This window comes from Crocuta crocuta, unplaced genomic scaffold (assembly GCF_008692635.1).
Source record: "Crocuta crocuta isolate KB4526 unplaced genomic scaffold, BGI_CrCroc_1.0 scaffold61, whole genome shotgun sequence".
In the NCBI taxonomy this organism is placed as follows: domain Eukaryota; kingdom Metazoa; phylum Chordata; class Mammalia; order Carnivora; family Hyaenidae; genus Crocuta; species Crocuta crocuta.
The window spans coordinates 11,219,630-11,233,160 of NW_027528369.1; the positions used below are offsets into that span (position 1 = coordinate 11,219,630).

A 13,531-nucleotide genomic window follows, 5' to 3' on the forward strand; every position below is an offset into this window, starting at 1 on the left:
CTGGGGTCGGGGCTGAAGCCCTGCGCCCCCACTGCCGAGTCAGGTTTCCCCCGCGTCCCCCTTTCCTCGCCCGTGAGACGGAGCTGACGTGCGCACTGAGTGGCTCCACACCGCTGCAGTGCGCATGGAGTGCGCAGCGGGTGACGGGTGCCCCAGCGACCCACACCCGGCAGCTGCCCCCTCTCAGCCGCAGAGGTCAGGCATGGACGTCGAACTTGGGGGAGGCAGTCCTCAGGGGAAGGCCCCCCAAGTCCCGGCAGACCGAGGAGCCGGCCAGGGAGGACCCGGAGCTTTGCGGGAGATGCCGGGCCAGGCAGCGAGGTGCTGGGTGTCCGCCTGGGCCCAGCCCCCGAGCCCCACAGACGTTCAGAGAGGCCAAGGGGCTTTGCCCGGGGTGCGGGTGGGGCCGGTGTCCCCGGAGACCTGGCTCTGGGCGGCCTGGGGCCCCGTAAGCCCAGGAACCGCCACCGCAAGCCCACGTACCGGGCAGGTGGGCCCAACACCGACTCCCCTCGGCTCTGCGAAGCAGGTCTGGGCAAGAGGCGGGGGCGCCAGGCTGCTCACGACAGAGGGCGGCCAGCCCTTGAGAGCCGGACCCCGGAGCTGTCTGGGCCTGCGCCGGGCCCGGAGGAGCGGCAGGGCGGCTGGACGGGGCAGGACGGGGCACTGCCCGGCCTCAGAGCCCTCGCTGTGTCTCACTGCCCTCTGCCCTTTACGCAGGTGCCTGGGAAGCGAGCCCGCGGGCTGGAGACCAGCGCACGCACCCCAGCTGCAAGCTGTTTCGTCTTTCAGCAAACTGGGCACGGGGAGTCTGCGTCCCAGGCGTGCCCGGGCGGGCCCACCGTCTCCGTGCCGGGACGCCCTCCACGCACAACGGCAGGGAGGGCCTCTGCCTGCCTGACCCTGGCCCAGAATCTTCCGCAGCCCAGGAGGCCGAGGCTGAGCCCCATCAGCCTGAGGGCACAGGGCCGGATACCCGCTCTCTGCTCGCCTGCCCTCAGGCCCCTTCACCCTAAACTCTCTTCTTGCCCCCCTCCCACTATGGCTTTGGGCCAGATCGGTGCCCTATTTTTAGGCAAAAATTGGCAAAGAGAATGGGCTGGGAGGTGGTTTGTGCCTCTGGCAACACCTCCTCGTCCGCAGGCCTTCCTCTGGGGCGGTGGGGCCACGGGGAGACTCTCGGGGCGGGGGGGGGTCCCCCCCCCACGGCCCCCAAGCTTGTCCCCTCTGGCTGCAGGGGAGGAACGTGCCAGGTCGGGTTCTGAGCCTCAGCCCGATGCCCCGGGACGGCCAGGGGCTCCCCACTGTTGGAACACACGTCCCACCAAGATGGGGACCTGCTCTGTCATTTCGGGGCCCAGCCCAGGGGTGCCTGGCGCCCAGCGAGTTCTCCGAAGCGCTCGGTGTTGCAGCGGTTCATCCCCAGATGCCGCGGGGCCTCCAGATGGGCTCCCGGGGAGAAACTCGGGGGAGGGGGGCGCTGGACCCCCACTCGCNGAGGGGGTGTCCGGGAGCCGGGGGGCGCTGGACCGGAGGCGACTGAGAGGACCCCAGGTAGAGAGAGGGAGCTCCCCAGCGCGGTGTGACCAGGGTCCCGCGTGGGGGGGGCGGGGGGCACGGGTGAGGCGCCCAGGCTGGAGTGTGCAGGCAAGGGCTTTACTAAGGGGCTGCAGGAGGGAGTGGTGTGGCCCCAGTGGGGACGCAGGGTTGGCCTGGGCTCCCGGGTACCCCCCTGGCCTGCGGGGCACGCGGGAGGGGCACCTGTCTGCCAGGCCCTCACCCACCAGGCAGAGGCACCCAGACCTCAGAGCCCGGAGCGGTGGGGCCGCTGGGCTGGCGGGAGCGCTGACCTGGCTGGGGCACTGGGCAGAGACCTGATCTGTGACCCACCTGCAGGGCCGCCCGTCGCCCGCCCTCCGGTTGTGGCGGCTCCAGCTGAGTGTCCAGCCCGGGCCACCCAGCGCGCTGCACCTGGCCCGGCGGGACGGCTGGGGTCTGGTTCATGCCCCCCGCGGACCTGGTTCTTCCTCTGATACCCTTTGGTCCTGGGGGTCACTGGGGTGCCTTGCGGCCTGCTGCCCCCTGGCCCCCAGCCCAGCCCTCCCCATGGAGGTTGTGGCAACAGCTCAGGGCGCTGTCCACGTACGTGCAAAGTGCTCCCTCGGTCACCACTCCTGTGTGCACTTCACCTTGAAAGGCGGAGAAACGTGGGTTGTGGGCCGGAGGGGTTGGGGCTGAAGCCGCAATGGAGTTGAGGGGTCCCTCCCCGTGCTCTAGCACGCCCCCTGGCCATGGCCTGGCGTTCAGGACGGGGGACCTGGGTGGGTCAGCGGGCGGGACCTGGTGGAGGCAGACCCGTGGGGCCCCCTCCTGTGAGGGACACAGAGCTGGAGGCCTCAGGCGCCAGCTTCTGGGGACCAGCTTTTTGCTCCCCGACCTCGCGCTGTGTCTTGTGGTCTCTGGACCACCAGCCTCCTGCGGCTGCCAAACCCTGCCCGTCTTTGACCTTGGAGGCGTAGGGCCTGCCCAGCCCGGTGTCTGTGGTGGTGGGGCCACCGGGGAGGGTCTGTGAAGAGGGTCTGTACCCTCCCTCCCGTTAGTCTTTGCTGCTTGGCCTGAGCCCTACCTGGCGCAGGTGTCCCTGAGAAAGGATGGCCCCCAAGACCCCCCATCTGAGAGTGGGGGAGTTTGTGGACCCTGGAGGGGGGCGAACCTACCTGCCCAGGCTGCACTGTGCTTCGGGGGCATAGACGGGCCAAGATGCAGGAGAGATGTGGAACCCAGGGCGTCTGCCCCCACCCCATCTCCCTGCCTGCCCGGCTGGGGAGAGATCTCCACTTTGGGTTTGCCCAGCTCAGGATTCTGATCCAACTCTGTTCCTGACTTGGACTGCTTTTGCACAGGACCCTTGCCTTCTCTGAGCCTCAGTTTCCCCATCTGTGACGGGGATAGAGCAGGCTCTGGTGGGCATGACATGAGAAAATGCAGAGACTGCAGCCTGTGGCTGGTCAGGGGTGCGGGTCTTTATTTCCGGGAGGGAGGTGCCCAGGACCGCTGGAAGTGCCCCCGCCCCCAGGGGTGGCCGGAAGCCATGTGGGGCTTGGGGTCCTGAGGATTGGAGTGCAGGTTGAGGGGGGCAGGGCCTTCCCAGGAGCATGTGAGGGCAGGTGAGGGGAGGCTGGGGCCAGGCGCTAGGGAGTGCCGGGGGGGAAGCCGTTCCCCTGTGGGGCTCGCCCACACTGGCTGCTCGCAGGTGGACAGAACCGAAGTGGTCCGGAGCAGCCTGCACCCCGTGTTCTCCAAGGTCTTCACGCTCGACTACTACTTTGAGGAGGTACAGAAGCTGCGCTTTGAGGTCTATGACACCCCTGGACCAAGCAACCTTGGCTATCAGGACGACGACTTCCTTGGGGGCATGGAGTGCACCTTGGGGCAGGTGGGCCCCCCAACCCTGACCCATCCCCTCGGGAGGGGGAGGGAAGAGGGCAGGAGAGGCCGGAGGGCAGGAAGTGCAGCTGGGCTAATGCTGAGGGCTGGAGGGTGGGGTGGGGGGCGCGGGGGGCGGTGCAGGGACAGCCTGCTTCAAGCTGGAGGTGAGCCAGGCACCACGGAGGACCCTCTGGGACTCACATCCTGCTCTGCCCGTCTCCATGGTGACTTCTCTTAAAAATTCCTTATTAGTTAGTTTTAAAAATGTATCATTTTGAACTGGGTAATGCATTCATATAATTCAAGATTCGGGAGTGTGAAAGGCAAGCCATGGAAGTCGCCTGTCCCCGAGTTGTGTCCGGCTTCATATTCTCACATGAGAACACGAGTGAATGTTTCTTCTCTCTGTGTATATAGGTATTTTTTAAGCACACATTACATGCACATCACTATCTGCACCTGCTTTCTTCTCTGCCGGGACATACCTTCCGCTCGGCAGGCCGGCGTGCCCCCCCCGCCCCCTGCAGCGGACCGGCCAGGCCACTGGGGGCTGCCGTACCCCAGGACACTGTTTGCTGTTCTCCTCGGATGACGGCCTGTCCGGTAGCTCTGCCAGTGCCAGCGCGGCAAGGGCGCCTGCCAGCCGCCACCGAGACTGCCCGGGCGCCAGGCTTCACGCCGCGCACTTCATTCTCAGCTTGTGGTGGGAGAGGCTTCCTTTTTATCGAGGCACAATTTCCATCCAGCAGGACGTGTAGACCTTGGGGTTTATGATGAGTTTAGGTCCCCGTGTTCTGACCATCACCGGCCCACACAGAACGTTTCATCCCCCTGCATACCCCTCCTCTCCAGCCAATCCCTGCATTCTGCTTGTTCCAGAACTTCTTGTTCATGAATCACACGGTGTGTGTGTTCTCATTTGTGCCCGGCTTCTTTTACCCAACATGCTGTCCATGACTCATCCCCATTGCCGTCTGCGTTGGGGCTGGTCTGGGGTGGGTCCCCTGTCATCCCATCGTACAGATGACAGCGTGGGTCACTGCACAGCCGCAGAGCTGGGTTCCACGGGCCCCTCAGACACGCGTGTATTGACATGTGTGCTCAGACACGCATGTACACACGGGCACACGGGCGTGGACGTGTTCGTGGACACAAAGAAACCTGTATGAGCCCACGTGTGTCTGGATCGACATATAAACTTCAGACAGTGAAAAGGTCCATCGAGGCCTGCGTGGCCATCAGAGGAGCTGCGGTCAGTGGTCAGGGGTATGGACACTGGCTGTGAATCCCAGTTGCACGACCTTGACCAAGTCCCTGACCTCTGTCTGAACCTCCAAGCAGTGGGTGTCTGAGGGGACTGAGCAGAAAGAGCTTATTGACCATGAGCTGCTTCACAGAGCAGCCTTCCCACCCCCGACCGGGAGAGCCCCCAGCAGCGCCGCCTGGGGGGAGAGCAGCTGGAGGCACACGGCCGCCCTTGCTGACACCTTGAAGGCGGCTTGGCGAGGCAGCGGCCGGGGGCGTGTGGGCTGGGCGTATGCTGCGTGGGGTCTGGACTCGCTCACTGCGCGGTGGCCGGGCTCGGGGAGCGGGCCGGAGGTGGGGCCCGGGGAGCGCTGCTGAGCATTGCTGTCCCTGTCACCATGGTGACAGCTGGCCAGCAAGTGAGTGGAGTCCCCCACGAGGTCATGGACCCCTTGGCAGCCGCGGCGGGTGGGAGAGGGTGCGGTCATCCTTGAGCAACTCCGCAGACCAGGGCGCCTGCCGCCTCAGTGCTGCCCTCTAGTGAGCAGGTGGCCCAGGCTGCGTGGGCTTCCCGGTGTCAGCTCTGTGTCCCCGTTAGGGGCTTGTGGCCAAATGAGGGCGGGTCGAAGTGGAGGGGGCGTCCCAGGTGGGCAGGGGTGGGGAGGAGCCCACAGGGAGGCCCCGCAGGGTGGTGGAGACCGGGGTCGAGGTCTTGCTCCTGACTCTTTGCCAGCCCCACGGCCCGGGAGTCCAGTCCTGCTGGCCGGGAGGCTGTTCGAGGCCCTTGCTGCCCTTGGGGCAGGGACGGGGGCCACCCGGGCCGCCCTGGGCTGCCGAGGAGCTGGGGCTTGTGTGTGTTCCCGGGCCCCCCGGCAGCGTGTCCTCACTGAGCCTGTGTCCCCTCCTGACACGTGGGCTCGCGAAGCAGCGCCAGCGAGGGCCCCTGCCTGGGCGAGAGGCGGGGCCCTGCAGAGGGATGTCAGGTGGCTGCGTGTCCCGAGGGAGGGCGTGGGGTCCTGGGGCGTCGATTTGGAGGAGCTGGGCTGCCCAGGGAGACTGAGGGCCGGGTCGGGGTCCTGAGGGGACAGGGGCTGACCCTCCCTGACTGTTCTGGCTTCCAGATCGTGGCCCAGAAGAAGATGACCCGCGCCCTGCTGCTCAAGTTCGGCAGGAATGCCGGCAAGTCCACCATCACGGTGAGGCCGCCTGCCTTCCCACCCAGCCCCTCCGCCCTGCACACCCCCACCCCCTCTCATCGTGGCTCCGGGAGGCCTGTCCTGGGAGTCAGCGGGGCGAGGCCCGAGGCTGCCGGGGCTCCGAGTGCCTGTCGTCAGGCCTGGCGAGGAGCCCGGAGCCCTGGCTTCCCCCCCAGGTGGTCGCCGAGGACATATCTGGGAACAATGGCTACGTGGAACTGTCCTTCCGGGCCAGGAAGCTGGACGACAAGGTGAGCGGAGCCGCCTGCGTGGGGCCAGGGCCGCCCTGGCTACGACAAGGGCCCACCCCCACCTCTGCCCTCCCGAATCGGAGCCCTTGTCCCCGGGACGGCACAGACGTCGGGGTGGTGCTGGCTGGGGGTGTGCAGACGTGGCCGGAGAGGGGGTGGGCCTGGGCCTGGCAGTTACAGCAAGGGTGCTGGGGAGCCAGTGAAGGCTCTAGAGGGGAGGCAAGGCGTTGGGGGCACTCTGAGAGGCTCTTGGCAGGGCCAGCCCTCACCTAGCTAAGGAGACAGAGACTGCAGGGGGCGGACGGCGGCTCGAGGCCCAGCACAGCCTGTGCTCCTGCCCCAGGACGTCTTCAGCAAGTCAGACCCCTTCCTGGAGCTGTACCGGGTCAACGACGACCAGAGCGAGCAGCTGGTGCACCGCACCGAGGTGAGGGCTCCCGCCAGCACCTGACGCTCCCGCAGCGCTTTGGGGGCGGGAGTGAGGAGAGGGGGCCCAAAGCCAGCCTGTTGCCCCCACCCGTGCCCTCCCAGGACCCCGATGGCTGTGGGGGCCTTCACCCCCAGCACCCATCTCCTTCCAGCAGGGAGCCGCAGGCCAGGCGCTGAATCCACAGTTGTGTTCTCTGTCCCGCCTGCAGGTGCATGCATGCAAGCGGGGGGCGGGGGGCAGAGAGAGGGAGAGAGAGAATCCCAAGCAGGTTCCACACTGTGCCCGACACTGGGCTCATGACCTGAGCCGAAACCAAGAGTCAGACGCTCAAGCGATGAAGCCATCCAGGTGCCCCAAGAGCATTTGGTTTTGAGATAAATTAATTTGAGTAAAAAAGAGGCTATTTAAAGAAAAGGGGGTTCAGGGGGCCCAGGAATGTGGCGGAAGTTACAAAGGAACAGGTTCAGAACTATAGGGGCTCTGGGCCTCCAGTCCTGCCCAGAGCTTGAGCACCACCCCCCGCCCCTGCCCTCTGCGCCCCCAGTCCTGCCCGGAGCCTGAGCACGCCCCCCCCACAGGTGGTCAAGAACAACCTCAGCCCCGTGTGGGAGCCTTTCAAGGTGTCGCTTAGCAGCCTGTGCAGCTGTGAGGAGACGCGGCCTCTGAAGGTGGGGCGAGCTGGGGGGCCAGGTATGGGGGGGGTGAGGGCTGGCCTGACTGCAGGGGACTGGAGACATCCAGGTGGGGGGCCCCGGAGGGGCAGGTGGGCTGAGGGGGCCTGGGCTCCTCCCCAGTGCCTCGTCTGGGATTACGACTCCCGAGGAAAGCACGACTTCATCGGGGAATTCTCCACCACCTTTGAGGAGATGCAGAAAGCCTTCGGGGAGGACCAGGTGAGCTGGGCCCCCCTTCCCCCTCCCCCCTCCCCAAACGGGGGGAAAGTGGAGTCCTGACCCGTCTGAAAGGGTTCGCTGGGACGAGCCACAAGAGACAGGACAGGTAGGGCATCAGCCTGAGCTGAGTCGGCTCCAGAAGTTGTTATTCTTGGCAAAACCCAGAGAAGATGGAGGACCACGCCCGCCAGGTGGCCAGAGTAGGGATGCCAGTCACCGCGTCACGGTCGGAGAAGTGCGGTCCAGAGCTGGGGCTTTGAGGCCTCCCTGCCCCCTTGAAGTGGGTTTTGGGCACTGGCGCTGTGGGGTGGGGTCTCTGTCTCTCCCTGTGCCCCAGGCCCAGTGGGACTGCGTCAATGCCAAGTACAGGCAGAGGAGGCGTAGTTACAAGAACTCTGGGGTGGTCATCCTGGCAGACCTGAAGGTGAGCCGCGGCCCCGCCTGCAGATGCCCCATCGCCCACAGCGGGGTGGGGGCGGCTCCCGCCTGAACTCTCCAGAGAGGGAACAGGGCAGGGGCAAGTCTCCCCAAGTCAGATGGATGCCAGGGGTCCGGTGGCCCCCAGTTCTTGGGGCAGGGGGGTGGGCGGGATGGACGGGAGGGGGAGACAGAGGAGGGAAATGGGCAGGGGCTGCCCCGGCAGAGAGCTGGGTCGGAAGGGCAGGTCCCCGGGCTCCGGCCTCAGGGTCAGGGGACGGGGCACCGTGGGTGGGCCCTGCCGACCTCCCTGCCTGGAAGTCCTACAGGGTTTACTCCTTCCTGGACTACATCATGGGCGGCTGTCAGATCCACTTCACCGTGAGTGCACGGGGCCCGTCCACACCAGCAGAGCCCGGGCACCTGCCCACCCTGGATGTACCTTGGAGCCCGGCCCGGTGCCCGGGGCGGCTGTGCATAAGCGGGTGCAGTGAGGCCCTTCTGCGGGTCGGGAGTCCGCCCTCCCCAGCCTGGGCTCTGGGTTTTTGTGCGCCTTTTTCCGGGGGTTGCTCTTCCCGCGCAGATGGAAGGGGCAGGTGGGTCTCAGGAGCTGCCCGGGGCCAAGAATGTAGTGGCACGTGTGACAGCCGGCGACAACAGCAGAGGCCACAGACCGAGTGGCCACGGCTCTGTCTGCAGCTGTGTGGGCGGTAGTGGAGCCGCAGAGCCCGGCGTCTGTGGCTCCGTGTCACCCCACGGCTCACTCGTGGCCGCACACGTCCATGTCACTCCACCCAGTGGCAGTCACACTGGCCTGCGGGAAGCCACGTGGAGACCCCAGCCCAGGGCTCGAACCCTCAGTCCCTGCCCGGGTGGAGTGGCAGCAGAGAAGAGACGTGCCTGGTCATGGCCTTGGGTCCCTCCCTAGCATGCCCGCCGGCGCCCAGGGCACTTGGCCCGAGGTGCTCAGCGCTCAGTGGGACCGCGCTGTGGGCCATGGGCTGGTATCACCCGGATGGGTGCTTCTCTCCTGGGGTTCTGGGCAGATTGGGGGTTGGCAGGGTGCGGGCTCGCTGGTCAGCGCCGATGCCCACTCTCCCCAGGCTGCCCTCTGCCCTTCACCCCAGCACAGAGCCGGGCCCTCAGGTTTGCACCCCTCACCCAGCAGCTCCCCACGCCTCGTTCCCCGTACCTGTGCGATGGGGCTCTGGGTGCCTAGTCCAGCCCAGGTGGGAGAGGGGCCCCCAGCTCATGAGCCCGGGCCTCTGCAGGTGGCCATCGATTTCACAGCCTCCAACGGTGACCCGAGGAACAGCTGTTCCCTGCACTACATCAATCCCTTCCAGCCCAACGAGTACCTGCAGGCCCTGGTGGCCGTGGGAGAGATCTGCCAGGACTATGACAGGTGTGACCCCACTGCCCTGTCCCCGGGATGATGACAGGTGTGACCCCACTGCCCTGTCCCCGGGACAATGACAGGTGTGACCCCACTGCCCTGTCCCCGGGACGATGACAGGTGCGCCCCCCACTGCCCTGTCCCCGGGACGATGACAGGTGCGCCCCCCACTGCCCTGTCCCCGGGACGATGACAGGTGTGACCCCACTGCCCTGTCCCCGGGACGATGACAGCTGCGGCCCCCCCACTGCCCTGTCCCCGGGACGATGACAGGTGTGGCCCCTACCCCCCTCACGCGTCCGTCACCTCCCAGCCTCCCTTGATTGCAGCACAGACTTGGGCCCAGACCGTTTCCACTGTGTACACGGTATGACTGTATACACTGACTGAGGAACCTGCCCGAGGCTGGCGGCACGTGGGCCACGGTGGGCGGGGCTCGCTCCACGGGCCAGACCCCCGTCCTGCGTAGCTGATCCCTGAGGTGAAGCTCCAGTCAAAACCTGCATGTGTTGAGGTGGGGCTGGGCCTCAGTCACATGGCCTTCGCCCTGTGTGCACACACGCGTGCACACGCACACTCACACACACACACACAGGGGATCTATGTCCCGCTGTACAGGCCAGTAAACTGAGGCCACGGATGAACAGAGGGCTGTCGGGGGTGGGGGGCAGAGAGCCGAGGTCCCAGAGTCAGGCTGCCGCCCAAGCAAGCGCCTGCTGGTCCCAGAGCAAAGAGAGGCCGAGAGGCTGGCTCTGCCCCTGCCTGGATGTGGGCGTCTTCAGTGCTCGGTTTCCGCCACGTGGCTCGGAACAGAGCCGGGCCCCCTGGAAAGTGGTCACCCAGGGGTGGGATAGAAACCGGCTGTCCTGGCTCTGGTGGGTGTCTCCCCAGACCACCCCCCACCCCGGGGAAATCAGGGAGCTCGTGTGATGGGGCTGCTTCTCTTGCAGCGACAAGAGATTTTCTGCTTTGGGGTTTGGAGCCCGGATCCCTCCCAAGTACGAGGTAGGAGAGCCTGGGGACGTCGGCCCTGCCCCCTCGCATCTGCGGGGGCTGGGGGCCTCCGCGGCCCCCCTTCTCCCCAGCGAGGCCGTCCCGGGTCCTGGCCCCTTGGCTGCTGCTCCCCCTGCTGGGAGCGTGGCTCCTTCGGGACAGACAGTGGGGAGGTTGCAAGGACCCTGCACTTGTGGCCAGAGGCTGACCTTGGTCACCTAGCGCTAGTGACCCCTGAGAACTGAAGACAAACGCCGCGTCTCTGTGTGGAGAAGGGGAATGAGTCTGGAGCCTTCCAGTTGCAAATAGCCGTTCCCGTGGCTTAAGCAGAAAAACGTGGTGGTGGGAGGGATTTACCGGTTAATGCAACTCAGAAGCGGGGGCCGCTGGCTGCAGGGGAGGAGCGGGCCCAGGGCCCCTCCGTCTGCCCTCNGACGGGAGGGGGAGACAGAGGAGGGAAATGGGCAGGGGCTGCCCCGGCAGAGAGCTGGGTCGGAAGGGCAGGTCCCCGGGCTCCGGCCTCAGGGTCAGGGGACGGGGCACCGTGGGTGGGCCCTGCCGACCTCCCTGCCTGGAAGTCCTACAGGGTTTACTCCTTCCTGGACTACATCATGGGCGGCTGTCAGATCCACTTCACCGTGAGTGCACGGGGCCCGTCCACACCAGCAGAGCCCGGGCACCTGCCCACCCTGGATGTACCTTGGAGCCCGGCCCGGTGCCCGGGGCGGCTGTGCATAAGCGGGTGCAGTGAGGCCCTTCTGCGGGTCGGGAGTCCGCCCTCCCCAGCCTGGGCTCTGGGTTTTTGTGCGCCTTTTTCCGGGGGTTGCTCTTCCCGCGCAGATGGAAGGGGCAGGTGGGTCTCAGGAGCTGCCCGGGGCCAAGAATGTAGTGGCACGTGTGACAGCCGGCGACAACAGCAGAGGCCACAGACCGAGTGGCCACGGCTCTGTCTGCAGCTGTGTGGGCGGTAGTGGAGCCGCAGAGCCCGGCGTCTGTGGCTCCGTGTCACCCCACGGCTCACTCGTGGCCGCACACGTCCATGTCACTCCACCCAGTGGCAGTCACACTGGCCTGCGGGAAGCCACGTGGAGACCCCAGCCCAGGGCTCGAACCCTCAGTCCCTGCCCGGGTGGAGTGGCAGCAGAGAAGAGACGTGCCTGGTCATGGCCTTGGGTCCCTCCCTAGCATGCCCGCCGGCGCCCAGGGCACTTGGCCCGAGGTGCTCAGCGCTCAGTGGGACCGCGCTGTGGGCCATGGGCTGGTATCACCCGGATGGGTGCTTCTCTCCTGGGGTTCTGGGCAGATTGGGGGTTGGCAGGGTGCGGGCTCGCTGGTCAGCGCCGATGCCCACTCTCCCCAGGCTGCCCTCTGCCCTTCACCCCAGCACAGAGCCGGGCCCTCAGGTTTGCACCCCTCACCCAGCAGCTCCCCACGCCTCGTTCCCCGTACCTGTGCGATGGGGCTCTGGGTGCCTAGTCCAGCCCAGGTGGGAGAGGGGCCCCCAGCTCATGAGCCCGGGCCTCTGCAGGTGGCCATCGATTTCACAGCCTCCAACGGTGACCCGAGGAACAGCTGTTCCCTGCACTACATCAATCCCTTCCAGCCCAACGAGTACCTGCAGGCCCTGGTGGCCGTGGGAGAGATCTGCCAGGACTATGACAGGTGTGACCCCACTGCCCTGTCCCCGGGATGATGACAGGTGTGACCCCACTGCCCTGTCCCCGGGACAATGACAGGTGTGACCCCACTGCCCTGTCCCCGGGACGATGACAGGTGCGCCCCCCACTGCCCTGTCCCCGGGACGATGACAGGTGCGCCCCCCACTGCCCTGTCCCCGGGACGATGACAGGTGTGACCCCACTGCCCTGTCCCCGGGACGATGACAGCTGCGGCCCCCCCACTGCCCTGTCCCCGGGACGATGACAGGTGTGGCCCCTACCCCCCTCACGCGTCCGTCACCTCCCAGCCTCCCTTGATTGCAGCACAGACTTGGGCCCAGACCGTTTCCACTGTGTACACGGTATGACTGTATACACTGACTGAGGAACCTGCCCGAGGCTGGCGGCACGTGGGCCACGGTGGGCGGGGCTCGCTCCACGGGCCAGACCCCCGTCCTGCGTAGCTGATCCCTGAGGTGAAGCTCCAGTCAAAACCTGCATGTGTTGAGGTGGGGCTGGGCCTCAGTCACATGGCCTTCGCCCTGTGTGCACACACGCGTGCACACGCACACTCACACACACACACACACAGGGGATCTATGTCCTGCTGTACAGGCCAGTAAACTGAGGCCACGGATGAACAGAGGGCTGTCGGGGGTGGGGGGCAGAGAGCCGAGGTCCCAGAGTCAGGCTGCCGCCCAAGCAAGCGCCTGCTGGTCCCAGAGCAAAGAGAGGCCGAGAGGCTGGCTCTGCCCCTGCCTGGATGTGGGCGTCTTCAGTGCTCGGTTTCCGCCACGTGGCTCGGAACAGAGCCGGGCCCCCTGGAAAGTGGTCACCCAGGGGTGGGATAGAAACCGGCTGTCCTGGCTCTGGTGGGTGTCTCCCCAGACCACCCCCCACCCCGGGGAAATCAGGGAGCTCGTGTGATGGGGCTGCTTCTCTTGCAGCGACAAGAGATTTTCTGCTTTGGGGTTTGGAGCCCGGATCCCTCCCAAGTACGAGGTAGGAGAGCCTGGGGACGTCGGCCCTGCCCCCTCGCATCTGCGGGGGCTGGGGGCCTCCGCGGCCCCCCTTCTCCCCAGCGAGGCCGTCCCGGGTCCTGGCCCCTTGGCTGCTGCTCCCCCTGCTGGGAGCGTGGCTCCTTCGGGACAGACAGTGGGGAGGTTGCAAGGACCCTGCACTTGTGGCCAGAGGCTGACCTTGGTCACCTAGCGCTAGTGACCCCTGAGAACTGAAGACAAACGCCGCGTCTCTGTGTGGAGAAGGGGAATGAGTCTGGAGCCTTCCAGTTGCAAATAGCCGTTCCCGTGGCTTAAGCAGAAAAACGTGGTGGTGGGAGGGATTTACCGGTTAATGCAACTCAGAAGCGGGGGCCGCTGGCTGCAGGGGAGGAGCGGGCCCAGGGCCCCTCCGTCTGCCCTCTGACCCAGGCGACTCCCTCTGCGAGGCCCTCTCCACAAGCTGGTCCCAGGCCGCAAGCCCAGGCGCCCACTAGGCGGGGACGTGGGGGGTCCTGAGGGCTCACCCAGCTGCCAGTCCCTCTGCGCCCACTCAGGTGTCCCATGACTTTGCCATCAACTTCAACCCTGAGGACGATGAGTGTGAAGGTAAGACGTGAGGAGA

At 66.2% G+C, this 13,531-nt stretch overlaps 1 protein-coding gene across 1 annotated transcript in view; it reads left to right on the top strand.

The window, feature by feature from the left end:
- Window positions 1-3,256: 3,256 nt before the first annotated feature.
- CPNE7 (copine 7) overlaps window positions 3,257-13,531 on the top strand; it is a 14,213-nt gene continuing 3,938 nt past the window's right edge. The window contains exons 1-11 of the mRNA XM_077754128.1: window positions 3,257-3,436; window positions 5,796-5,870; window positions 6,047-6,121; window positions 6,465-6,548; window positions 7,130-7,219; window positions 7,346-7,444; window positions 7,782-7,868; window positions 8,183-8,242; window positions 9,133-9,266; window positions 10,208-10,262; window positions 13,464-13,515. Of these exons, the coding sequence (XP_077610254.1) occupies window positions 3,416-3,436; window positions 5,796-5,870; window positions 6,047-6,121; window positions 6,465-6,548; window positions 7,130-7,219; window positions 7,346-7,444; window positions 7,782-7,868; window positions 8,183-8,242; window positions 9,133-9,266; window positions 10,208-10,262; window positions 13,464-13,515 (832 nt within the window). The 5' untranslated portion in view covers window positions 3,257-3,415. The remainder of the gene's footprint in view (window positions 3,437-5,795; window positions 5,871-6,046; window positions 6,122-6,464; window positions 6,549-7,129; window positions 7,220-7,345; window positions 7,445-7,781; window positions 7,869-8,182; window positions 8,243-9,132; window positions 9,267-10,207; window positions 10,263-13,463; window positions 13,516-13,531) is intronic.